The sequence below is a fragment of the Daphnia magna genome, linkage group LG2 (assembly GCF_020631705.1).
Source record: "Daphnia magna isolate NIES linkage group LG2, ASM2063170v1.1, whole genome shotgun sequence".
Classification (NCBI taxonomy): Eukaryota; Metazoa; Arthropoda; class Branchiopoda; order Diplostraca; family Daphniidae; genus Daphnia; species Daphnia magna.
Genome location: NC_059183.1, coordinates 7,666,092 through 7,693,773, shown reverse-complemented (window position 1 = coordinate 7,693,773; position 27,682 = coordinate 7,666,092). Strand labels below are relative to the sequence as shown.

Below are 27,682 nucleotides of genomic sequence, written 5' to 3'. Positions count from 1 at the left end.
ATTGCTACAAATTATAACTATAAACTTTCTCGTGTCTAGGCCGTCGTTTATAAACTAACGAATTAAAAAGTATTTCGTGTTTCAAAAGTGTACTATAATATTTGAACTACAACATGCATAAGGAAAAGTCTAAATTATTTACATATCGTAGCGAGGTAGACACATTGATACTGCACAAAACAGAAATCAGGATTCTTTATGAATCTATGCAACACATTGGCAGAGAAGACGCCGGATCGATCCTTAATATTAAAAAGACAATTTATGAGCATGCGATCATTTTTCATTAAGAAAAAACCTTGTGTGTTGAGGGCAAATTTAAAAGAAGTGCGAAAGATTATTATTATTTTTTTTCTTTTTTCTTTTTCCAGACAATCCTCTCATAACAGAAACATTACGGGGATCAGTAAAGAAGTTTAAACATAAAAACAAATTAGCAATGGAGAAAATTTTTAAAAGCAGGGTACAGTGTTACAAATAAAAGAATTGGCTGCGTCAGCTGAATCTTTAGGATGCCACTGCGCTTTGCGAAGCGAAAATAGAAATAACAACAAATGAGATCGCACGCAAGTTTGAAAGGGAAAGAAAAAAAAAAAAACTATACAGGCAGTTCTGGTAGATGGTCATCCTAACTGTTTGATTGATTGTTTTGCCACTGATTTTTTTGTTTTGAAATATTTTTAACTCGCGATCTCCAACCGGACGGGGCCAGCGCTGGAAGTATTGCGATCACCGCCATTGGAATCCTGGCTGCTGAGTTCGTCATCCGAATGTCCATGTTGATGATGTTGGTGTTGAAACTGCGCCACTAGAAGACTATCGGCCGTCACCTGACCCATGAATTTTCGAATGTCAGCAAAGTAAGATGAAGCTACAGCCGTTTCCGGCCTCCCAGTTGCAGAGCTTCCAAGTTGCGTTCCGGATGCAACTTGGTGCATCATCATCAAATCTGCTACTGTGGCCGAGCCTTCCGGGCTGCTCACTGTCACTTCCGGGCTAACGGACAGGACGCTACTGCAGTTTGGTCCACCGTCAGCTCCACCTGCGTTCCCATCCATTTCGTGTTTCTTCAAATGACGGTCCAGGTTGGTCTGCTGGCCGAAACAGCGCTCGCACAGCGGGCACCTAAGCAGCCGCATCACATCAACCAATCAACCACTTCAATTAATTCAACGTAAAGTTAATTGTTTTGATTGTACAAAGTACAACGTTGAACTAAAATCTATTCTAAATCTCAAATCAAGTTGCGTCTTATATTGGATGTTAAGCCTACCTGAACGGTTTCTCTTTGTTGTGGATGTTGCGTACGTGTCTCTGCAGGTTAGACGATATGGAAAAGGAGCGATCGCAATATTTGCATTTGTAAGGCTGTTCGCCCGTGTGCGTCCTCAGATGGCGGGTCAGATTAGCCGAACGAGGGAAGACCTTGCCGCAGAATTTGCACGAATAGCGATCACGTGATTTGCTCATCCCAGTACTTGCCACACCCATAACGGATGAACTTGACCCGGGTGACGTCCCGCTACCGTTCACCGTTGCCATATGTTCACCGTGTTGGTGATGGTGATGATCGTGGTGATGAAAGGGCTTCGGTAACGAGAGATGAGGACTCACTGGATGTTGATGCCCGCCAGAGCGCCGGATCATATCCAAATTGTTCCTTAGAGAGCCGTTGAGAGCTGAAAGGGCACCAAGACCATTGAGCAACGGTGTGAAAATAGGAGGGCACCTGTAAATAAAAAGATAAATGCCATTAATAATAAGGGAAAGATGCAGGAAAAATTCATTCACTGATGGCAATGATTTACGTACCTAGTTGGCATCATATGGTGATGATGGCCCGATAGAAACGATGCGTAAGGTAGTCTTCCATCAGGCATCATTCTGTGATGAAAGTTCATTGCTTCTAACATTAAGGCCGGATGTATTGGACGCGGGTAAGCTAATCCACTAGGTTGGGTCACGCCCGATTGCTGTTGATTCAAGCTGTTGCCGATGGAGGCTAAAAGAGATGGTGATGGAGGAGGAGGATAGGCTTGTATCTGAGGCGGTGCCGGATCGGATTTGACCTCTTCCGCACTGCTATTGCTGCTACACTGTGCCGCTTTGGTCGATGAAGGCGGTCGTGATGGCGCTGGATCTTCGTCATGTTCATCGACGTCGACAAGGGGAGAATGTTGATCGCTGTCCCTATAAGAATAAATAATTAGAATCATTCATTAGTTGATTGCCATTCAAATGAATGAGCGCTCGTCACTCACTTGGAGTTATCTCGTTCGTTTTCTTTCGTCGATTTAGATAAATCCAGTGGTTGTTCAACGGATTCTTTTGTTTTCTTCTCATCACTGTTCAATTCTCTATCGCTCTGACAGCTTCCGACATTAGTACTGCAGCTACTGTCACTCCGACGTGAGTGTCGATCAGAATCAGTTTCATTTCCATCTGCTCCATCATCGCCTGATGATCGAAATCGTTTACGCCGACTGCGCCCTAATTCTGAGGCAAAACTGGACGAGGCCACTGAGCTCCGATCGTCCGTCACATCGATATCCGACTCATCCGAACCGTCTTGTTCGGACGCGTGACGATGACGAGGCGTAGACGTTGCGGCTGGCGTGGTCAAGCATCCCGACATCACGGGGTAGGGCTCATTGGCCGCAGCCGCAACGGCAGCGGCCGCTGCTGCCGGAGAGAAATGATGGCTCAATCCAGCGGCGTAGGTGGACAGTAGAGACGAATTAAATTGCGACAGTCCCATGGATGGCGTTGGCCTGTACAAGTGCATCAAGTTCATCGGTTGCTGACCCAACGCCAATTGATGAGGCGGCTGTAGGGGAAGCGGCGGAGGAGGCGGAGGAGGCACCATACCGCTTCCGTTACTGCTGCTGTTGCTATTGTTGTTATTGTTGTTATTGTTGTTGTGGATGCTGGTGTAGGTCGTGTGATTGATGGAGGTACCAGCGGTAGAAGAAGAGGCAGTTACTGCCACCGTTGCCGTGTCGCAGAATCGCCGATGTTTGGCTAATGAAGTGACGGTGCTGAAAGGTTGGCCGCACCGTTGGCAACGGATCTGCAAACGGCAGTCAGCGTGCATGCGCTTGTGCCGACACAGGTTAGAGAATTGGGTGTAGGCTTTCAAACAGACCTCGCACTGGAATGGCTGTAACAATCAAGAGCGTATATTGCATCATTAGTTTATGGCCCATTGGCAACATTTAGTAGTCAGAAGTGCAAAACAGAAATTTTGATAATTAATACTTTGACAGACGAGTGAATGTGAGTATGCTGTTTGAGTCCCGAAGACGTGGCGAATGTCTTGCCGCACTCGGGACAAGCGTGAGCGCGGGCACCGACGTGAGACGATCGGATGTGACGCTGCAGATTTGACGGGTCGGAGAAGACTTTGGCACAGTGTTCGCACGGGTAGCGCCGGCCTAAACCGTGTTGAACGACGGCGTGACGCGATAAAAGCGGTCGACAGCTAAAAGCACGCGAACAGAACGTGCAAGGATAGCGGCCAAGCGGGAATTGATGAACGCTCACCAAATGAGAGTCGACCCTATTTTTTGTAAATTCATTTCAAAAAGAAGAAATGAACATCGTTTTTTATTTCATTGCGTCGATATTGGTCTTTGTTCATTTCTATTTAAAACACTGAAATCAATTCGATAATGAACCTACTGGTCGACGTCGTGGAAAGGTTTGTCGCAGACTTCACAGCGTACGGGCAGGTCGATATCGTCACAATCGGCGAGTCTTCCGTTTCCGTTCAGACTGTTGCCGATAACTGCAGATCCTCCACCACCACCTCCACCAACTCCGCCAGCGCTATGATTGAAGTAGCGCTCGGACCCTTCAACGTTTCAACAATAAAGTTACACACGAAATCAGTATTGAGCTATTTTTTTTTTTTATTTCAAATTACAGGAGGGATTGAACTGTACAAGAGAACTGGACTGATCTCAACTTGAGAACGGAAGCGACTGACTCTAGTTTTACCGGTAACTCACTCCCCTTATACTATCGTGATAATCGTTACGCTGGAAACGCATAATAAAGCGAGATGAAACAGCGACCAGTGAAACAAATTTGGACAAATCACAACCACGCGCGATGACACAGGTAAAAAAAAAATAATAATAATAACAATCACAATATAAAAAAAAAAAAAACAAGTTTGCTTTATCCCGGAAAAAGAAAAAGGGGAAACATAGGCCTCCCCCCATCTATTCATCGAGCTATGGTCACTCATAAACAAAACACTACCGGTTCTTAGGGACCGTGCTGCATGCGGTTTGTTTGCCATCGAAGATATTAGTCTATGCCCAACTGCGGACAGCAGAGGGGGGCGTGAGAAATTTTTTGATCAAATTCGAAGGGTAAAAAGAGAAAAAAAATGACAAAGCAAAAGCAACGTCTGATGTAGGGGAGGGGTGGTCAGATTCGGTTCGGTTTTTGTAGTCTCTTGTATATATGCGTGTATGAAGCATGTGATGGTCTCGTTAACTTCCCGCACGTCTATGTACGTTCAAACATCTGTCCCCCTTTTTTTTTTTTGGCTTTTGAAATCAAAGTGACCATCCGTATTGCCCTCGAATTCACTTCCTTTCATACCCTCACCTTTCCGCATTACATCCTGAACGATTGTGTTCACGTATTTTGTTTATCTAAAACGATGAAATGTTGAGCAATATACGCAAGAACCATGAAAAAAAAATGTAAAACGATGGACTTTGAGGAATCAAGTTTGCAATTCAAGTGCGAAAGTGAATAATAGTGTAATAAAATGTAATAGACAAAATGTGCATCTGTTCAATCTGTTGACTCATATTTATAATGAATTAGTCACAGTGGTCGGTTGACCGCACGGGGGATGAAAAAAAAGGGAATTGGTGGATGTCAAAGGTCAGGTGCGCTTCACCTGGCTGCCGTCATCGCAACTGTACATATACGAGTCGCATTTTAAAGCCAACGAACATATCCTGAAATGAATCAAGTCACCGGAACACCGTGAAACATTGTAACCCAAATGGAGAGAACGTGGTAGAGGCCCCAGTTAATGAGAGAAAGAGAGAAAGTCACGTGTGTTCCTTGTTCTTCCTCCCACCTGCCCTAACTATCAGCCCCAACCGTGAAAATGTCACTCGCTCTCCCCATTCCGTTAAAAAAAAACACTGATTTACGACAACTCCTGAAAAAAAAAGACGTGACTTTTGTTCTTTATTTTTCATTATTTGAAGCCTAACGTCATCCTGAACAACGACTACAAGTATAAAACCGTAGAAATCTTTGAGCGTTCGTTATATAGATGAGGCCTCTCTCTCTCCAGAGTTATCCTCATCTTAATTATAAACACCGCGGAAGGCTTACACACAGAGTCTTTTGTTTAAAAATAGAGATATGATTCAAATAAGACTTACCGGAGTCGCTGTCGGTTGATCGATCGGCAGAGCTCTCCATATAAGAGGTCAGAAGCACCTGCATCACCAAAAATCGGTTTCAATATAAGAATATATATACTCCATAATTACGTAGAGTCGTCATAGCAACCATCATATATTTATATAGGGGCATCAAAAATAGTTTCGTCCGCCATTGGTAAATAGTGCCAAGAGCCCTGACGACGCGATGACAGAATTTTTCACAAAAGGAACTGCAAAAGTGCCTTTTTTCCGGAAGGGGGGGGGAGGAGGATAGCGGTTGAACACTAAACCAACGGAAGGCTCAATCCATAGCGTCCATAAAACGATAGTGGCCTGGATGTATCCATCGAAAAGAAGGAGGGCGAAAAAAGAGCGTGGGCATAAAAATGAAGCCAATTTCATTGGCTGAAGAAAAGAATCGAGCAATACAATAAGAGGTGGGCATGTGTCTATAGGATCATTACCAGTCCATTTGAGATGCTTTGATTCTCTTTCTGTGTTCCCTATATTATTACGTGTCATATACGAACCCCCCCTCCCATCTTTCTTTTTCCTTCTTACTTGGCATCTCTTTCTCGCTTACACGTCACACTCCAGTTCCAATTCACCCCTCGTTCGATTCGACCATTAACCAACGAGTCCAGTCGGAAACTGTATGTACACAGTAACTGCGTGTGCTTGGCCAGCATCCAGCACTGCATTCAATCGGCTAATTTGAACGGGGGAAGAAAAAAGGAGAAGAAAACGTTAGAAAGAAGTAAAGAAAAAGGGAAAAGCCACGAAGGAAATAAAAAGAATAAACCAAAAATAGGACAAACAAAAAGAAAAGAAAACTGCTGGACCGCTAGAGGGTATAAAAGAAAGAGATTAGCCTTATTGAATGAAAGACCGAGGAGTGTGCGGAATTGAAGTTGATGGTCTGTTCGGCCACCCGCGCCGTGTTAATAGCTCTCACTCGAATTCAAACTACGTGACTTGAATATTACAACGGAAAAAAGAAACCGTTGGCTAATGATTCTGTGAATGCTGAGAAATGCACCTAAAACCCATCGCCAAATAACAGCTGATTTTACTTTGAAGGCTGCGGCTTGTTTGATTTTTCTATTGGCGACTTCTTCGACGAAGTAAGAGCATCGATGGCAATGGTTAAAAATCAGAGAAAGACTGACCCTGCAAATGTCAATAAACAAGAGAAAAGCAAGGCTGTATAGGTTCTTACAAATGACAAGAAATAAATAGCGGGGCACAAACAGCCGATGTGTGTACACGGTGACAACAGTAGATCTATTGAAAAATTGCTAGTCTCTGATATGGATGCACAGCCTTCCATACACACACACATACAATTATACATGGGGAGCTCGTCCGTTCCTCATGATCGCTCTACCGCAACAGCACCTTCTCCATATGGTATATATATATATCAAACACCTCCGATTTATCTTCGGGGGTCAACAATAGAAAAAAAAGGTATATAGGCTATACTGATTGGCCCTATTGTCGTCGAATGCCTGCGCCCCATACATTGTAACTCATATAGAAGATTTCAGACGCTTTTCCCAATGTGACATTCGACGGTTCCCTTCTTTCCAAATAGATCTGTCTGCTACGATATACAATGAAGAGGATGATCGTTGACGATATCTAATGGCACAACCAATTTGCTGGACCTTGTCTCCAACATGAAACCAGTGGTTTTTTCTTTCATAGACAAACGGTAGTCAAGACTCAAATATCCATCGACTTTCAATGCAGTCCCTTTGGGCGCTGTCAGCCAAGGTGCCATTTATTATCGTTACTTCAATCAATAATAATTCTGCACGGTAGCTGATAAAGAAAATTCAATCCGAGTTTGCGTTGCATATAGTCGAGAGAGATCCTATACGAATAGTATAGACATTTTTATATCAAATAAAAACGAAAAATCAACAATCCCCACGACTCCATAACTATGATGGATCAATTTCCATCGATTGTGCCTCGTTGGCCAGTAGACCCTCGCATTGGAATCCTTAAATCTGCAGCTAGTAAACCTCAGTGTGTATAGAATACATGTATGCAATCTACCTATAAGTCTATAAATACGTCCACAACTCGACATAATAAAAGACGAAAAAAAAAAAGGACGCGATGAAATCGTGGATAAAAAAAGCAGAAAGTGTAGATGTCGGTTATCCATAAAAAGAAAATCAGAGAAAGAAATACTATCAACCTTTAAATATGTGCACTGTATATCAATATAATCTATATACGTACTACGTATATAGTCTATACGCAGGGTAGTGAAAAAAAGGGGGGAAACTGGAACGATGGTGGTTTTTACTTATGCCCTATTCACGTTGAAATAAAGGGCGCACACGCTCTGTATGTGGGGAGAGAATGAAGAATAAAAAGAAAAATGTGTTCATGCTGTTGTGCTGCCACAAGAGCAGCAGCTATTCACGCTGTACACGACAGCGATTGTCACTTACGGTATATAGAGTGCCGTCTGATCTCTAAGTGCTTCCTAATGACAGCCAAGCTCATATAGAATGAGCGGGGAAAAAAAGAGAATCTATAGCGTGTGCTGCTTTGATGGAAAGCAACTAGCGATGTGTATTGAGATTGTGGCCGAGATAACAACAACAAAAAGAGCTGCCACTTGCCGTGAAAGGCTGTATGGAACGCGCAGCACCATCACAATAAATACTTTCGTAAAATGTATTCTAACAATATAGCTTTCATTTATTGCTTATATTTTCTTATTCGCAATTGAACTTGAATTCTAATCCTGTATGTACAGAGACCTCAACGAATGTCTGTAGATTATAGTGAAATTGGAGGTGTTTCACTGACAGTGAGGAATTCTGGCCCTTGTAATTTTCTCATTTTAATTTTACAAAGGTAACCTTTAAATAGTGTAAACAAAACCGAACGCCGGTAGATAAAGACTAGGACGTACAGAGAACAATTAACATTTGTTGCAGGACGCTATATATACGATCTACTGTTTAAATGGCGTCGAGGGAGAGGGGTGAAGTATTGATTATGTTGAATCCATTAAGAGCGGATCATAACTCAAAGGGTACACACACACACATCAACTCGTCCTTGATTATCTCCACTACTTTCGCAAGTTGCTTTATAGGCTCACAGCAAGTACAAGCGATTGAAAATGTCCTTATCTCAAATGACAACAATAGAAACGAGGTATATAAGATGGGGGCAAGATCTGACATGGTTTAGCGCAATCTTCTTCCAAATCCCTGTATATATATATATAGCAATGCCACTAAGAAAAACATATTAGCCTCCTGTGTACACACACGAAAAAGAGAAAGATATATATACAGTATTACTATGCGAGGTCAAATTGTAGGTAGAGATATCCGGAATGGGTGGAGTTTGGCGGGATCAGTCGACCGGAATAGACACATTACGCATTAAGGCCGCAAAAACGCGCGTCAATAGGCAATTGTCAATGAATGGGCCAATGTATAAGCCGCTATATAGTTGATGGTGTTCGGCAGGGCATCGATAAAATCGAGACTCTCTTTTGAAAAAAAAAACGAGAGGGGAAAGAAACATCAACCCTCGGCATCATGGATATATTGCCTCGGCCAAAGGGGGGAAAAAAATTGAAAAAAATAGAGAAGAGGGTCTAATAGAGCGTACCGGCAACAAGCGAGGCTCTAGATAGGCACGCTATAAAGCAATGATATATAAAAGACTATTTGATGGCATTCAACAGCAGCAGCGGTGAAGAAGATGTCACCTTTTATTATCAGCTGCAGTGTGTGTATGCCCCTGCTGGCACATGTACAGGCTATAGAAATTAGAAGCGAACACACGATTCTCAATAGGATCATGCATTGGAGGAGGAGACCGAAGAAAGAAGAGGAAGAAGAAATTGAAAAGAAAAACGGCGAAAGGAATTCCCTTCTTATTTCGATTTGGGTTTGTCGTGGGGGATGAAAAAAATGGGGAGGGAGAGAGGCAAACCGGATGAAAAGGATCGTTTCCAGCACACTATGCCCGACTGTGTGTGTATGTATAGAGACGTCAATGATGGGAACAAGAATACGAAGGAGGAGGGACGAAATGGCCGCATTGCTGCGTAGTATAGAGCCGTGATGGCACAGTAGAAACCTCCGACACCTCCCCTTTTTGATCCAGCGTGTTATAAGTCTTGACACAATCTGCTGGGCCATTGGAAAAAAAAATAAAATAGAGGCTTTTTATTTCCTTTTGTCCGATACATCTGATGTGTTTAGGGCGTATTTTTATGAATTTGCGTAGTATGTCTATTTCTCTCGTAGGACGATCCTTCTTTTTCACGCCCTCGTTCAGCAAAAAAATTCAAATCTTTCCGTTTGTTCTTCAATATTAAATGCTATACGCATCTACATATAATTAGAAAAGAACTGATTCTCATCTAACCTCGCTCAACCTTAGCAAGAATAACAGGATAGACTGATGACATAAACAAGCGATGGCTCTGACCACAGGTGTGAAAAATTAACCCTCTACGTTTGTATGTCACAAATAGAAAAGCGACAGCACGATGATTTCGACAATATCAAACTGATAACAAGAGGCTCGCTCTTCTATTTATAGCTGGTATATAAGGAAACAACTTAACTGACCTCTTCGCCTATATATACATCTATTTACAAAAGATATCTTCATCCTATACATAGCCCATACGTTTCCCATATGGCCAATAAAAATGTCTATAGTTTGAAATGTGTTATCTCTTTGGCGGTTTTCGCCCCTCAACATTTGACGTGTTTGATTCCTTTCTTTCGACCTTCGCTTTTTCTTTTCTTTTTTCATTGATAACGAAATTGTTCCGTCGACCGCTTTTACCACGGATGTGGCTCCTCCTGTTCATGCCCCTTGTCAGGCTGAAAAATATAGAAGGTCTATACATTCAAAGTTGGTGGTGAACATGGGGAAATAGAAACCCTAGATCCCCTTTTTCTTCTTCTTCTTCCTACACCAGAGGTGTCTGTATAATGCGCGTATATGTATAGAAGAGAGTGGGATATAGATTTCACAGTTTGCTCCCTTCATTGAAGATGAAATAAAGTAAAAACGAAGAAGAACCTTGTGGATGAGGAGACAAACAATCGCGCACAGAAGCCGCTGCTCGCCGGCTGACATTTCTATTCAATTTCAAATTCTCTTCTTTCATATTTTTCTTTTTTCCGTGGGGCTAGTGTGATAATATTTTTTAATAGAAGGGGACAAGATGGCCTGCTCATTCTATTGACTAATTTTCATTGTTACGTTGCCACGATCGTCCGGATATACAATACAAAGCAATCTATATAGCCTATTATTCTCTCTCAAGTTTTCAATTAAGGCTCAATTTATTTTGTTGTTGTACACAATGCCAGCGTATTGTGTGATGATGACGATCATATCATTAAAAAGCTCGGTGTGAAATCTTTAGAATTAAGCCTTTTAAAAAAATATTCCCATTCCGGGCTGCAGCAATAGATGAATTGGTGAGAGAGAGAGAAAAATAGAACTGTCGACACGACGCAACAACTTACTCCAACTGTCCCAAAGTGATTTGAATGCTGCCTCTTTCCTTAACCGCAAAGACTTCCCCCCGGTTTTCGGCCAGTTGGAGTTGTCACGCAAAAAAAAAACAACGAGACACTGGACAAGAGTCAGATGACCCTATACCAGTAAAATGTATACCCTCTGTTTATTTAAAAGTAAAAGATAAACTGGTGAGAAAAAGAATCAAAAGACACACACACAGAACAGAGGAGACATTAATACGTACAGCACAACGGCCGTTTCCGGCCCCTCACAACCGCCACCCCCGTCATTTCACCCCTCCTGATGTTATGATGGGGCCGAAAAAAAGACAAAAAAAAAAAAAAATCAGCGCGTTGAGAGAGATGAGGTCATTTTCCCATCAACCACCGTTTTTTTTTTGCCTGTCGTTCTTCTTTCTCTTCAAAAAAATAAAGGAGAGACTCAACTCATTTTCTTTTCTTGACGTTCATTGAGAAGAAGGGGGTCGAGAAACATCAGCCATATAGTTTTTCTTTCTTCAATTAAATTTAATAGCTTCTTTCTCTCTTCTTGTGCTAACACTATTTTCTTCTACGTGGTGAGTGGGTGAATGAGTGAGAAAGAAAAGTGGGAGTTGTGTGAGGCAGCGGGAACAACTTGGCGAAAGTCGGGAACAAAAACAAATGAGAAATGAAACACACACACACACACACAAAAAAAGGCCATCAACCAATGAGCTGGCCAGCAATAGAAAAAAAAAGGGGGCCATAATTCTTCTGGGTCTTCACAACAGAGTAGACCGCTGATGGCCCGATGGGGATCCAAAACAAACGTCAAGAGGTTGCGTTATTCACGGTCGACGTTGAGTGTCGATTATCCCCTGATTTATCTCCCGAAACGGAGAGAGGCAAACGAGAGCCTCTAAATGAGAATTGAAAACAGTCATAACAGCCGAAAACTTACATTTCCCACCGGCTGCCTTATTATTTTTATTTACATCTCGTTCTCATTTGACTCGACTCGATTTTCGTTACCATTTCCCGGCCCTTTTGTAACGTGCAAAGTTTACAGAAAAACAAAACAAAAGGCAAAACAAGGCGAGAACGAAACATTCTGTTTTTATCCTGTTCGCCCATCAGCGTGTAAGTTTATATATACAGCTACGGATATTGTGTTACAAATGTGTCGACAGAGTCGGGCGTTAAACGTCAATCAAAAGGAGATGCCAGAGAGCGCAGGCGGTCTATAAAACGCACGCAAATATCACGACTTCTTTGCTTTTGTTTTGTTTTGAAGCTTTAACATCGTAGGCTCATTGGCCTAGCCGCCAAGCTGTGCGTCATTAAAGAACCTGAATAGAGTACTTTCAGAAAAAAAAACAGACTGAAAGTGCGGGATAGAACGAGTGGCTTCACGATGTTCCATCATCATCAAGGCGGCGGCCAATGTGAGACATGAAACATAAAGAAAAAGTGAATATAGACACTTTCGGTGGAGACGTGGGGGTTAATGGAAACTCGCCAAAAGGATGTGTCACTGAAAGCTAAAGATCGAGGCAATTTAGCCAGCCATCATGTGCAGCTGGAACGCCAGAGAAACACAACGTACAACACAACAGGCGCCATACACGCCGGCAGTGTATATACGTGGAGTATACGCGCGGGTTCAAAAAGGGCCATGATCTATGGATCCGTAATGTAACGCCCTCTTCATATCCACCCCCTTATAGGCCTTTCTCTTTCTTTCATTTTTATGATACACGAAAGAAAAAAAAATGAAAACATAGACACACACGCGCGGAATGAAAAGACACATGCAGTGTGACACGACCATCCCGCAGCGTTGACTATCGCAACAGCAGACGCCAGTGGCTCGGCTGGCACGTTCACTCTATCAAATCGTCTAATATATATATAAATAGAGAGACTATATATATATACAAGGGAGGGTATATAGCTACTGTTCCTCGATGTTTCACAAATATTGCCGTGTATGCGTATGTTTGTGCGTTGGTGCCCACCCCTCAGCCATCGGTTGCGTGTGCTGTGTTTCCCGATCATCCCCTCCTCTTGTTTCCTCTCTGTAACGCGTGTTTTCAGTTCTAATATCGAGCTTTGCGGAGACGCATAAACACTGATCATCGTCTAAACAGAATGCATATAGTTTTCCCATGTTTTAATGACTATTGAAATGTACGTCGATGGCGAACCAATCGAATTGGAAACGAAGAAGATGGCCGAAAAGGTTACACAGAGATATACGGTATAGTGGGCACTTGACATGGCCCGTATGTATCAAAAGGGAAAACGGATGGAACAGCGCAGGAATAGAAAGAGAGGGCAAGCGGGGTTCTTTTTATACGTGATGATGATGACATGGGACCATAGCCAATCTTCTTCACAACGGGGGAGTTCTGCTCTATCCCCGTCACCTACCCCCCTCGTCCTCCCATTTTCTATTGGAAATTCAAACAAACAACAACAAAAAAAAGAGACTTTCGGTTGACAGTCGACAAACTCGACATCCTCTTATTTTTTTTCCCGTTTTCTCCTGCTGATCGACTGCCCCCGACACCTTGCCACCTGATGGGATGGCAACAACATTCCAGAAAAAAAAAAATGAAAAATAAAATCATAGCGAAAATTCGCTTATAGTAGAGCGGCCTATTCATGCGTGCAATCTGTTTGGCTGTCTGTGAGATGGACAAATGAAAAGGAAAGGAAGCTTGGCATGAACGTGTGCAAGCAAAGACATCAGCGTGCATCTTTTGTCAACATCAGATGCCCTAGTGATTATTACAGACTTGTCGGTTGCAGAAGCTATAGACGTCAGTGTCTCGGCCGAAACAGCTGGTTTTGTATCAATCTTGTCACTTCTTTTCCCCCTCCCCACAAACGATTTTCTGTCGTGTACCTTCCGAAAATCGCTTTGGATTTGACTCGTCAGAACCATGTTGGAACATGTTGAAATAGCAATTGCATTTGATAAACTATTCCTCTTATTCTCTTAGCATGGACGATGATTCGTTAACCGATTCAAATGAATCCAATCTACGTGTTATATAGGATCGATATGTGACACCTGGCTCATTTTGACTCCCCGAATTCTTCTTCGCTTTAGCATATAAGTTTACGACGTGCGTCCAACGGACGTTCGATAGTTAATGAACCCGTGCACGCGTGTCAATCGAAACTCTGACCAAAGGATTTTCGAATCTTCAAAACAACTAACGAATGTGGCCTTTAACGAAATTCAGCTTCGATATTTCTGATATATATATGATAAAGAACGTATTGAAAGCGCAGGCGGGTGATCGCGTGCCCTGTAAACTCAATATTTGAAAGGGAACGTGTGGCCTCACGTGCATGTTCTTTTCGTTTTCACATCACCAACGACATTTGATGAAGGATGGTGGAGTCACAGCGGACGTATAACGGCTGCTGTCCAGCGTGTCGGGTTAGTGCAAATGTTATTGGCATTATACGCTCAACAGCGTCGACCATTAGTCTGGACGCGCTGCTCAACTGTCCTGCACAGCTGATACCTAAATCTCTCCAGCACAAATCCGCAACAGCAAAACCAGGACTTTACTAGCTCAATAAAAATGGATGCGAATCCTTTCTCCTTAAAAATACAAATAATTTGTGGGTTGGAATCTTGTTCCAGTTGGCGAATTTTTCGTCTGAATTTATTTCTATATCGATGATTGACTTTTTTTTTTTTTAAGCGATGCAGCTGATGGAACAACAACGAGAAAACGGCTCTGCTCTAAAGTGGTGCCCAACAACTGAAGGGGAGGCAAAAAGGACGAGAAAAAAATATACTCTGAAGGTGATTGGCATGGATATCAATTGGAGAGTGAAGAGCTATGACTGAAGGGGAGGAAAGCCTCTGATATGCAACTGTCAATGTGTCAGAGGACGTATATATACAATCAGATCAAACACTGCAAAAGAGAAGAAAGACATTGGGAAAAAAAAATTGTGTGTGCTGGACTTTTATGTTTTGCAGCTTGTCCCTATATATATTCCCTGCTGGTTATTGCTGGAACGCCAAAAAAAAAAAAATAGGATGAAAATAAATAGCGAAATAAAAAAGAAAAAAGGAGAAAAATAAATAAATGCAGAGAGACCTTTTTTTTTTCTCTCTTTCTTTGCTCGATTCTCATTCTCGCATGAGCGCATCTGATTGGCAGTAGACAAGATTCCCATGCCGACCCGTCACATACCCAAAAAAGGTACACATACCAGTTGAGTAAAGAAAAAAAAGGAGGCGATGATCACAATAACAATCAGAGTATACGAAGCGGGTGTCAAAAACTGTCGCAACGGTTTCTCTTGAAATATGCACAGTATATAATAGGAAAACAGAGGAGCTACTGCGTCTAACGTGGAAAGAGACGATTGATTTGTTGGAATGACGAGCCGTCTTGTTTTTACAAAGATAAAATCAATGACAGGACATCAAACTGTGTAGCATCGTTCGACCAAAGTGCAGGACAGCCATTCATTTTATCGTGTTCGACACGGTTATACAAACGAACCCAGTCGCACTGCCATCGTTCAACGTCCTCAACTGATCACGCGTCTACCGAAAAATTGAATCAGTTTCGAATCAAACGGATCTATTTCTCCCTTTTCGTTCGATTTTATAAAAAAAAAAAGGTGGTCAGTCTCTCGGCTGATTATAGTCAAGTAAAACATGAAATGCGCTTTTGTTTTCATGCCGAAATTGCAAAGGTACAAAAGAGACTTGATCAATCCGATTGGGATGCGGCTACCCGTGTTTACATTGAACGAGGAGGGATGCGGTTGAGCGCTTCTTCAGGAGCATCGCTTTTTCTCTTGTCAAACAGACGGTGCGTTGAACGTTCAGTCAAGCGCAAAATCCTGTCGCACCTTATATAGCCTACCAGTTGTGTTTTCTTTATCTCTTTCCACCTAACTGGCAATGTGTCGGAGAACAAATGAAAATCAACAGAAATGGTCTCTGTTTTTCTCTTTCTACATTGTTACTCGGCTTATCCGCGTTGACCTGATTGCTGCATATTATCACAGGCCATGAGAAGAACGAGAGAAGAAGAAGAAATGCATCGTGTCACCATAATCGCTAGCCTCTACAAGTATGTACACAGCAAGGGATAGATTGCGATCGTTGGTTCGACCCCAAAACACAGGTGGCGTTGTGAATATAGATTTATTGATGTGCGCTCTGTTAGCCGCACCCTTGAGCCCCCCCTGGTGTGCTTTTTTCCACACTCTTTCCCAACTACATAGACAAGGGAATGAATACAGAAAAGAATATCGTCCACTCTGATGTGTACATTGGCCGCGATGTGTGGGGAGACGAGGTGTTGGAGTGGAAATAAGAGGATCAAAATCTCCTACAGTAGCGACTGTTGCTGCTCGTACATGTATGCGCTGGGTCCGCGTTCAAGCGTCAGAGGAGACCCCCTGTCGTTGGCATTCCACCACAAAAGGATGAGTTCAATCAGCCGAAATAGGCTCAATAATGTGCTATAGCTACTTGCCAACACCCCTACACTCAATCTCTGCATATTGGCCTGTGCCCCGCCAAACAGGAGCTTTTCTTTTTTTTCATTCCCTTTTTTTTTTATTCATCAACACGTCAGGAAAAAAGACTAAATACGGCTGTAAAAATGAACACAAAAGCTTTCGGCATTTTCATTTTCATTTGGTGAAATTTCAATTCTGTTTTTGTCACACAATTTTTTTTTTTTTTTTTCAAAATGTTTCAATTCGAAATGTAACAGCAGGATATTGAGAAAACCGGCAATGTATCTACTCGAAACATTTTTGAAGACTCTCATCAACCAGTGCATATATCCCCTCGCTATTTTGTATGGAGGATATATAGACTCTGTTCAAAGATACTCCACCAAGTACATCATAAGAGGGTCCATGAAAGGGAGCTATAGTTGATGGGAAATACATATTGTAATATGAAGTATATATATATATATAGCCCCGATGGACTTATATCAGTAGCTCTCACCAAAAAAAGGAACGTTTTCTTTCATATCGGCGGAGTGACACAAAAAAAATTCCAATGCAAAAAACCTATTTCTGAAAATAGCATCAGCATTGTATAGCGATTATTTTCCACTCGGCCGAGTTTGCAACATTAACCGAAAATTTCGGTTTTAATTGAAGGAATTGAAAATTGACGAGTGCGTTGATGTAGACTGCACTTTTTTTTTATTAGTTTAGTCGATGAAAATGTGACGGAATGCACTCGTGATAAACTAATCCTCCATAACGTTGATGATCTCACTTGATTTCGAAATGAACATGGTGTCAAAAAAAAAAAATACGTTGCTGCTTAGAAAAATAGGACGTAAGTAAGATCATCAATAAAAACCGCGGCGGACGTGTCAGTATCATCCGTCGACCTGGCTCTATGTAGTGCCCACACATCTCTTTTTATTATCTGGACAGAGACATGCGATTGTATATTATAGGACGATAAGAGAGGGGCGCTCCGTGTTTTGTGTGGAGATGCGGCAGCCGCGCGTTGTTTTGTTTGCGCTATCAGCGACACCGGTTCAACAAGTTTGCCGTGTATATTAGTCGCGCGGACATGTATAGCGACGTCAACAAGCAGCAAATATTACAACGGCAGACGGCACCAATGTCAACGCCTTGCACCATAGTTGGGGATGAAGCTATCTCTTTTTTTTTTTTTTTGTGTTCAACTTGTCTACGTTCGAAGTTTTACGACATGGGGGGGGGGGGGCTTTCAAGTGATGGGTGGACAGGCACGGTGGAAGACAGAGAAAAGGCATGTATACGTCCAGAAGAAAGGGACTATATGTAGAGAGAGACATATAGGAATAGCGCTGGGGTCTTGACAGATCTATTGGCCTTATTTCATCTACGCTTTTGGACTCAACTTGGCTTTTCTCGGCTATATAGAATCCTTTGTGCAACCACTGGACGGCGGCACCGCGCGCGAGGAACACAAAACTATATAGCAGATAAGATAACAGGGCAAAAAGACAAGGGAAAAAGAAGTGCATAGAAAAAAATAAATAAATAAAAGAATACAGAACGAAAAAAAAAAAAAGAGTGAACGAATATCAGCAACTTAACGGGCTGCCAGCAGGAAAAAAAAAAGAAGGTTGAATTCGAAACACACTGAGCCGCTCCACTATGATTTAGAAGTGCCATTTATTCGACATGGAGCTCAATTTTAACCGCATTTTTCTGGACAATCATCACCAAAACAATCCACCAATAAAATGAAAACAGTTAATAAACTGATGTATTTTTCCTTGCGTGCCAGCGCGATTTACCGGGGTCATTATGGAGCGTGTAAATCACAGCACATCCCACCAAATTAATTCTATCGCCGCCTTATTGTGACATCTGTATGTGACACAAACAAATGGGCTGCGCGTTTTTTGGGGAATGCAATCGGAAAAAAAAACAAACAAAACCAACGAGCGGATGACATGATGTTTTTATCTTTGCGCTGTTTCCTTTAAGGAAGACGAGCGCAATCAAACGGGCACATCCTCGACAAGTAGGATAATATTCTCTGTGGTTGACCGCTTTCATCCTCGTTCAGGATATATAGTCCTTGTTTCCCATCGCTCCCTATATCTTAGCCTCGTCTTCCTTCGGCATCATCAACATCATCCGGAACCAGACGAAACCGCAGTTCAAAGAAGCTATGCGCTATAGGCTTTACCCGTGTTATGTTATGCATAGGATGTGCGTAATAAGAAATTTTTTGTCATCCATATTTTTGTAGCTTATCTTATCACGTATGCACATCTTTTGAAAACACAAAAAAAATTATTTATTTGTCGAAAGCCGAATATGCGTTTGTCGAGAGAAACAGTGAACGCGGTTATTTGATTTGATTTTTGGCCACTACACAAACATTAGATTTTTTTTTCTTTGATCTTTCTGAATCTATCCTGAATTGGGGCGTGATCGATTCGCCAATGCTCAATGGAAATCGGGATCGATCAAGGTGTCAGCGTTTGATACAAAAGCGGACAAGTCATTCATCATCGAAAGGGTATATATCGACGCAATGTGCGCTAAACACTTACAACATCGTGATGCTATATTTACACATCCTATTTTTACATAATTCCCTTAAAAGTCAAGCCTATTGTACATAATATAGAGTCAGCAAAATAGAACTGGGCGTAGGCGCGATACATTAAAACTGGACATGATGGATCGTATGTATATACCAGTCGAATCGCTGAAGCTGCTAGCGAAAGCTAACGCTACATCAAAGTAAAAATCATATACGTATATATCCGTCATTGCTTTTATTTATTCCTACCGTATCATGCAGCCCTAAAGTGCCTGCATAAAAGATGTGCAGTGCACGTAAAAAAAATAAATAAAATAAAAAACATGCGTGGCAGAGTATGGTGCTAAATGACCAGGTATGGCCTCCCTGTACTTATAGTTCAACTCCTCCCTCTTTGGCACGCCGAAACAACAGGAATAAAAAAACATAAAAACGAAAAAAAAAAGGGGGGGGGGGGAGAAAAACACGCAAATATTGAATATATATAAGGTATATTAAGCGTGACTCAAACTGTTGGCGACGAGTTCGATTTTTTAAACATGACAACGGGCTGAAGACATGCGCCTTCTTCCCGTGTTATGAGGGACGGTTTGTTCTTCGCAACCCGCCCCATCAGTGGCCCTCCCCCTCTCCGTAAATTACATCAGGGAAAAGAAAGAAGAAAAAAAAAAAAACAACCGAGCCGCGGCACATATATAGACGGGACGTGTGGCAATATAAATCTATACACACTATACATATTTGCTATATGTCGACAAAATGCATATTATAAAAATGGCTATATCGTAAAACACTTTCCCGCTCGGCTCCGCCGTTTTTCGTAGTAAAAATATTTAAAAACAAGAAAGAAAACAAAAAAAAATATATAAATATATATAAAAAGAAAGGAGGAGACGATGAATAAAGAAAACTAATCTTGACGATCTTTTATGGCCTCATGACAAACCGGCTCGGCGTCGATGCAAACCAAGGGGAAATAACAAAAACTATAACGCCGCTGTGCTGTGTCTTAAAGAAAAGGTGCTATTCGCTTACTATATACACCGACGAGAAGATATACGGTAATATAGGGTACAAGAATATCGCACGAAAACAATTTAAAAAATCCAACGGGGTTGAACACCGTAAAGTCGTCCCTCAAAAATGGAAAACCTGCTGCTCTCATGTGAAGGCAAAGAAAGAAATGCGCCAACACTTTTTCATTTTTGAAATGAACAAACTGTAAGAGCAACGCGTTTGCTTTTCACATCAATTTGCTTGCATATAGAAGCGCAGATCAAATATAATTGGATCCCAATAAAAACATAAGATAAACGATGTCGACGACTTACCAAATGATGGACGAATGGACGAGATAACGAACCGACACAATCGACTGTCTTCAAATCACCACAGTTGGCAGTTGTTAATTTTCGGATCGTTTCGAACAACAACAATTTCTTGTTCTGAACTAGGAGAGACCACACGACGAAATGTTGCGACTCTTCTTCTGTCTTCCTGCTTTTCTTACGCCCAAAAGTAGCAACGGGATCTTATTATGTATGTACGTTGATCAAGAGAGGAGAGAGCGAAGAGCTGATGAGAGACGCGACCAGCTGGCCAAAGTGTCACTGCGAAGATGGTCGCAGACGAGTTCACACAAAAAGTGAACGGGGGGGGGTTCTTCCTCGACCTCCCTCTTCTGGCCGGGACAAGCAGAAAGATGGGCGAGTAAAAAAGAGGGGCGATAGAGAGAGAGAGAGAGAGAGAAGGATAGTGAAAGAGAACAAGGATACTGGGATATTCCGACTAGCATTGGCCGGCCGTGATTGAGGCTCCACCTCTCCTTACCCGTCTAGGACCAATACGCCTCCGACCCTTAACAGATGATGACAGACCCCACCCTTTCATATCGTCCCGGCTCTCTTCGCATCATCTTCACGATCCCGAAAAAAAAACAAAACAAACACAGTTTTCAGATGATCTCATTAAAAAATATCTCATCACTGGCGCTGGGATTTTGCGCGGATAACTTCGTTACGCCCGCCACACAGTTCCCTCGTCTATAATTGGCTCATTAAGTCCGGCACACAATCGTCTGCTTTCTCTCTTAAAAATATACGATGATTGCCAAGTGAAAAGGAGCAAAACCTCAAAATATTGGGACATATATACTGTCACTTTTAATATCAGACGTCACATGCAGCGCAGCACCGTATACCATCTAATAAAGACAGGGCTTTGTTCGTTCCCATATGCAAATTGTCAAATATCTATCCTAATAAATTTTCTGCGTACACGCACCACTTCCGTGATCGCATTTTGCGCCAGGCTGATGAAAAAAAAACCCCACAAAAACCACATCGATCCCTTTCAGAGTAGATATATATTAAGAAACTGAATTCCAAAAAATTAACGCAATATCTTTTAAATATCCCGCTCTATATTTTAACAATCAGTTGTCCCTTCTGGTGTCCTGTTTCTATATTATACCAGGACACTTTTTGATTCCTGTGTTGCGACTGGCAGGAGATCCCCCCCCGCAATAACGATAACAATAAAAAACAAAAAATGTTTGAACAAAAAAAAAAACAAAAAAAAAAAAACAAGAAAATGCAAAAGGTAAACACCTACCACATGTATAGACCTTAAATAGGACTGACGGTCAATCTGGACCCTTCGATGGGAGGTGCCTCCCCTGTGTCGGTTGGGTCTATACACATGTATAAAGAGAGAGAGAGAGAAAAAAAAAAGATATAGGCTATAATACCCCTGAAACGAAAGGGAGAGAGCGATGAGATACGATATTTGAACAGCTCGCTCACGCTTATATAGCCTTGTGTATATATTCCCATCATCGTCAGGGAAACAAAGGGGTAGGTTTTTCTTTTCCCGAACGACCTTTCCGTGTTCACCTTTCATCTATAGGATGTCCTAGATGGATTCTTCGCCTGACCGGCAACAGTGTCATCGTTCTATACACACTGCTTTATAATATATATAAGCAGAACGGCAGCACAAGGACAATATAACAAAGGAAGGGCGACTCTCGTTTGCTTTATATATTCCTCTACGTTGTTGGCCAGTCTACGTGCATTTTCTTCTCAAAGACACATCACCGGTAGGCCTATGTGTACATACAAATGCATTGTCGAGTGCGTAATATAAACTCTACATTGTGTTGTGTTGTACAAATATGTTTTTACTGCTAATATAGGCATGTTCACTATGAGCGTATACACACCGCGTAATACTTGCACGAATATATTTTTACTCTTAATCCCATAAGAGTTTGAGGGGGGGATGTTTCTAATTGGTGACATTGGAAGAACGAGAGTGAGAAAGACGCCTCCCTCTCGGTCACGATATACTCGATCACCGAAAATAGGGTTAAATGCTTGCTGTGTGTTTATATCGTATATACACCAATCTACAAGGGCTATATAACATACATAGAGTATATAGCATATATGTAGACCTATATATACAAGCGATCCGTGTGTATATATGTTGACGAGACCATGGCGTGCTCATCATCATTTAGCGCCAGTAACATCGTTTGACCTTCCCACTGTTATTAGTTCTTTCTTTCTCGGTCAGAGTTTTTCGCCTTCTATTACATCCATCAGGACACGAGTGTGTATAGCGACGGCTGCGATGTATAGCGGGGCGGCCATCGAGACGAGCAAGCGTATCACCAAGTCATTAATAACTATCGATATCAACAACCAGAGCAACTATGCAACAACGCAGTTTATATATATATATATAGGCTATATAGTCTACTATATATACAACCTCCATTATAAAGGTATATAGTATATCACGTAAATCTTTGTTGAACATCGATTCATTTGAAGTGTTTTGCGTGTATACATATTCACGGCTCGTAAAAATTGATTGTTCAGCACTTGTTCATCAAACATTTTTAGGGGATTATAGAACCTGTAGGCGCAACAGAATGTGTCAAAACACACACAATATATCAAACTAATATAACCGAGAAAAAAAAAGAGTTGGAAAGATTCGATTAGATGAAATTAGAAACTTTTGTTTTCACCCCCTTTATTCTCTTTTGATTTCATTTAGGGAAATGTCCGTATAATCGGCCGACACTTTGAACGTCACACGCGGCGGCTAAATAGGCAAACTATAATCTATATTTAGAAAGAACAACTGCTTGTGTCATAGACTTTTCAATGCGTGGCCCCCTTTTATGCGGCGCCTCAGTTTTTTTTAATTAAAAATGAAAATTTATAGCCGACAGCTTTAGCGATGCAAGGTGGCGCACTTTCATATCATCAAGATTTACGGGCTAATCTTCCCTCATCATTATGCAGCATCAGTTTCAACAGTATCAGCCCTCCCTATATACTGTATAGTGATCCCAACACTTCATTATCGATCCTCCACCTATATTTCCAGCCTGTGCTGTTTAACGTATAGACAACCGACAGCTACATCCATGACGCCGTGGACATCCTGCCTATAGATTTTTTGATTCTTCGCTCCGCACCCCTTTGAAATTTGTATAAAACGATGAGATCCAATCCGCTTTCGTGGATTTATTCTATAACAGCTTAACCTTTTAACTCTATACATGTATATCCTATAAAACATATGAATTTATTAGTCTGCCGTCTATATAGGACCAAACCACAGCAGCACACTTGGATATATAGACGATCAGTGTATTTGCTTGTATATGCATAGATCTACATATACAGATGAGCCGGATCAATGATACACATTTTTGAATCATATATACACAACAATCGATATATATAGGGTGGGCAAATATGCAGCACCCGTGTAATTGTTCGCTGTATACGTTCGTACATGTAGGGCTTTTTCTGGTCACAGTGGGTTACCTAATCTACCCTCGAATGATGACTGATGTTTGGCCAACAGATTACAATTTCACGTCATTCATCTCGTTGCGTATCAGCCAAACCAGCAGCACTTCTACGGATATATGCGATAGAGTGTAGGGCACGGTGCAGGGAAAAAGAGAAAGAGATCGCCATAAACAGCAGAGGGTTATTGGTTTTACTCGCCGAGGACAACTAACATCTGCCCCCTACACTCTCTGCCGAGGTCCCCCTTTTCCCTACACCGTCCACGCAACGTTCTATATCTACCGCAATCCAATAGACTTTTAAAAACGCGCGTTATACAATACTTTTGTTGTTGCCTCAAAAAAAAAATATCTCGTATAATGCGCGTGTGTGCGTTACGGCTGTTTGATGTATAAATCAGATCTTTGCACGTCAAAAACATTTAAAAAAAAAAAGGACAATGATCTAGAAAAAAAAAAAAGGCTATGACGTCTGCTTCTATTGCAATGGAAGGAGAGTCTCGGGCGTATCCTCCCACTGCACCAATGGAGGCGTATCCGCGCGTTGAGCGTCCATCATCCATCATGAGCAGCACCGGGTCGCACCATCACGCACTCTCTTTCCATCACACTCGTCTGTATCATCATCATCAGTTCGTCCGCTTGTCGTAGGAGGGAGGGCATGTGTATAGGCCACGTAAAGCCACGTATATCGATGAAGACATCATGAAACGGTGTATTTGATTTATGCAAAATGTCCATGTACAGCCGTCGCATGTGCTGATAAAAATACGGAGAAAAAAAAAAAAAAAACAGACCACCGTTTGTTGTAGAAATCAGCAGATCCGTTTGATTCTTTTGTGGGGGAAAAAATGGCATCGAACAGCTGACCGAAAAAGTGTGGGGTTATAATCTTTAGGTTCCAGCAGCAGCACTCCGCGACGGAAGCAGGAAACGGTTTAAATGACGCGCTTTCTTTTTACTTTTGAAATGTCTTCACTTCCCTCTGATTTTTTTGGGTAGATTACAACTTCTCCGCAGACGATAGGTTAACTCTAAAGAAGCGAAATCATTGTTGGCCAGCAGCAGCATTCGTTCGCACGAAAGACGGTTGCCTGTGATAAAACAATTTTATGAATTCCCACACGCATGGCAGTGGCTGTATAAAGAAAGTGGACAAAATAAAAATTTCCCTATTTTTTTTTATTGTTTTACCTACAGGGTAGAAAAAGATCACGTGATCGCGATTGCAAAGCCATCGTTTACCGTTTGCGCGTTTGGCCAAATAATAATTTCCATTGGTCGGTTGATTTTTTTGAACAACGAGTGAACAAAATGACACACGCTCAGAAATCATTTTGGCTCGAAAAACAAATTTTCTGATACAAAATCGAAGGTAGACGTGTAATGGAGCATTTAAATTATGAGGCCGTGTGGTTGATAAAAGAAAAACTTGTTGGCCAGCGCTCCGCATATCACGTATAATATGGGCGGTATAGCAGGATGCAAAATACAAAACAAACAAAATCCAAAGCATAATGTGATGTCTATTTACTGGATGGCATGGTTTAGTTAATAGAACAGTTGGGAAAATGAGGAACTGACTGCAACTATACTGGCCTATTCTATTTCTTTAGTTTGAGGGGGGGGGGGATTGAAGTTCTAGTGTTCTCTCTCAGATTTTTTTTTTTTTATTCTTCAAGGAAATGTACGGACGTGACTCCGTGGGCGGATTCCTAACTGGTAATCGACCGCGTCTCCATTCTCGTTTTGCCTCTCTTTTTCCTTTTTTTTTTTTTACATCTCTCGTTTTCCTTTTTAAATAATATTATTATATGTTTTATCTTTACTTTCTACTTTTTTAAACGAATAAGAAATTATTTTTTTCTTCTTCTTCTGCGTCCAGTTCCAATATGATAATATTTATTGATCATGTTGCTGATTGTTTATCCGGCTTCCCATTTTTTTATATTTTTCTGTGGCTGCCCAGTTAACTAGTCGCTGATTGGGCCCCGCTCTACATCAAAAGGGATTTTTAAAAATTTTTTTTTGTCTGTGCAAAATCATGTGCCGGCTTCGGGTGGGTATACACACACATATGAGTTATGAGACCGTAAGCGAAATGCGAATACGTGGCAGTTATAGGGTTGTGTTGGCCGTGCACACAAGGTGCCTTCTGTCGCATAATATGCACACAGTTTGCCATTTGACCTCGTATCTCTGCATTAAGATGGACAGCTTCATTTTTCCAACTGTCGGACAGGCCTCGTTGAACTTTTCAAAGAAACCGACCCGTGTTTCTGGACTCGAATTTCCAAAAAGAAGAAGAATGCCTTTCAAAACGTGTGCATATATTCTGCATCTGCCTGTTCTCTTTTTTCTTCTGCCAATATTCGCATTTATCCGGATGGCCGAGCGTAAGACGCATCTATCCGTCAACATCCAGCACTTATTTGTAAAATGACTTTATCCTTATTCGATAAAGCCATATTCTATTATCATTTGCACGAATAACAATGAACGGGAGTTTGCCATTGGTGCTGGACATATCTGGCCTTTATTTTTTTTTTTCTTCCCCCCGACTCTTGCTCCCAATGGGGCTTATTATGGAAGCCCGGCATCATGTGCAATCGGATATCTATTATATATATACCGTGTTTGGTTTACATTAAAACTTTTATTTTTGACGATTATTATTCAAAACATGATTTTTTTACGATGCTGCGTCTTGCTACTATTGAACTTGGCGTTTGTTGTTGTTCTCACCACCAAGCTTTTCTTTTAAAGTCACGGTTTAACAGAGGAGCTATTATTTTTATTGTTTTTGCGTTCATCGTTACATGACACACCAACTCTCTCATAGAAATCATAGACTTGACGTTGATGTTGTTTACCGAAAAAAAAAAAAAAAAACTCTTCGGCGCCAGCGGTCATCCGCCATCTTCAACGCTAAAACAATGAACTCGTAAATTATATATGCTGTTCATTTATGTATGTGTATAAAGCTATATATAGTTTCTGTGATAGTTTGTCATTGAAAGGGTAGCCCTTTCCGTTTAGCACAATAAACAGTTGCATAGGCCAGAGCCACTCTGCATAATTGAATAGATCAGAAAATCACGCGACAAGTGAAAACAAATACAAGCGCAAGATTGATATGGACAGAAGTTATTGCGCGGGTTTTTTCAATGTTTTTTCTGGTCCCCGTAAATTTTGTGTAGTGAATAGAAAAGTCAAAACCACCAAAGATAAATAAATAAATAGGAGAGGGACACAAAGTGAGAGGGAGGCGCGAGAAATTTCTGCGTGTGGTGATATGATATTTGAAACGCGTTTAAAAAAAAAAAACAAAAAACGGCTCAGTGATGGCAGTGGGTGGGTAAAAGAAAAACGTGTGATGTTTCACGGTTTTTGGGAGTCTCTTCTTCTTTTTTTTTTTTTCTGTGCCCTCTCTCTCGTTAGCATTTGCTATACCCTCCATTTGAAGACAAATTTGCGCGCACCAACAGGCCAAAAGAGAGTCAAAGAAACATTTCTTTTCCTTCGTCATCCTCTTTCCGAAATACAAGTGAAAATGTTGTAACCTTTTTTCTTTCTTTCTTGTTTCCCTTCTTTCTGCTGAGCATATATAGCTCCTATTACCGTTTGACAGCCGCCCTCCCGCCCCATTCTCTTCGTTCACTGGTGCCCTCTCCCAACTTTCATTTCTTCTTCCTCTCTCTCCACTTATACTATATAACTCTATAGTGTGTATATTTTCTAGCGACCACTTTTTCGGAGGGGAGGGCGTAATGATAAATTAGCTTAATGCCCCTTTTTTTTTTTGAGCCCTATCTCTTTGGCTATTAGCTTT

General features: G+C 41.5%; 1 protein-coding gene across 2 annotated transcripts; it reads right to left on the bottom strand.

Annotated features, from left to right (window-relative positions):
- Nucleotides 1-72: 72 nt before the first annotated feature.
- On the bottom strand, nt 73-20,684 carry LOC116915368 (transcription factor hamlet). Of its 2 annotated transcripts, none has more exons than XM_032920473.2 (8): nt 20,345-20,679; nt 5,421-5,478; nt 3,682-3,853; nt 3,259-3,559; nt 2,262-3,160; nt 1,813-2,190; nt 1,274-1,729; nt 73-1,125 (listed from the first exon to the last, which is right to left on the bottom strand). In XM_032920473.2, exons 2-8 carry the CDS (start codon nt 5,458-5,460, stop codon nt 681-683), a joined length of 2,691 nt encoding a protein of 896 aa, XP_032776364.1. In that variant the 5' UTR covers nt 5,461-5,478; nt 20,345-20,679; the 3' UTR covers nt 73-680. The 2 variants fall into 2 exon arrangements, with proteins under 2 accessions (XP_032776364.1, XP_032776365.1); XM_032920474.2 differs by having other exon boundaries at nt 1,020-1,158; nt 20,345-20,684.
- Nucleotides 20,685-27,682: the final 6,998 nt, after the last annotated feature.

Excerpts from the sequence above, each read along its gene's own strand:
- LOC116915368 (XM_032920473.2), bottom strand. The coding sequence starts at position 5,460 with ATGGAGAGCTCTGCCGATCGATCAACCGACAGCGACTCCG. Across the intron at positions 3,161-3,258 it reads ACATTCACTCGTCTGTCAAA|CCATTCCAGTGCGAGGTCTG; the intron begins GTATTAATTATC and ends TGATTGTTACAG. Across the intron at positions 2,191-2,261 it reads AACGAACGAGATAACTCCAA|GGACAGCGATCAACATTCTC; the intron begins GTGAGTGACGAG and ends TTATTCTTATAG.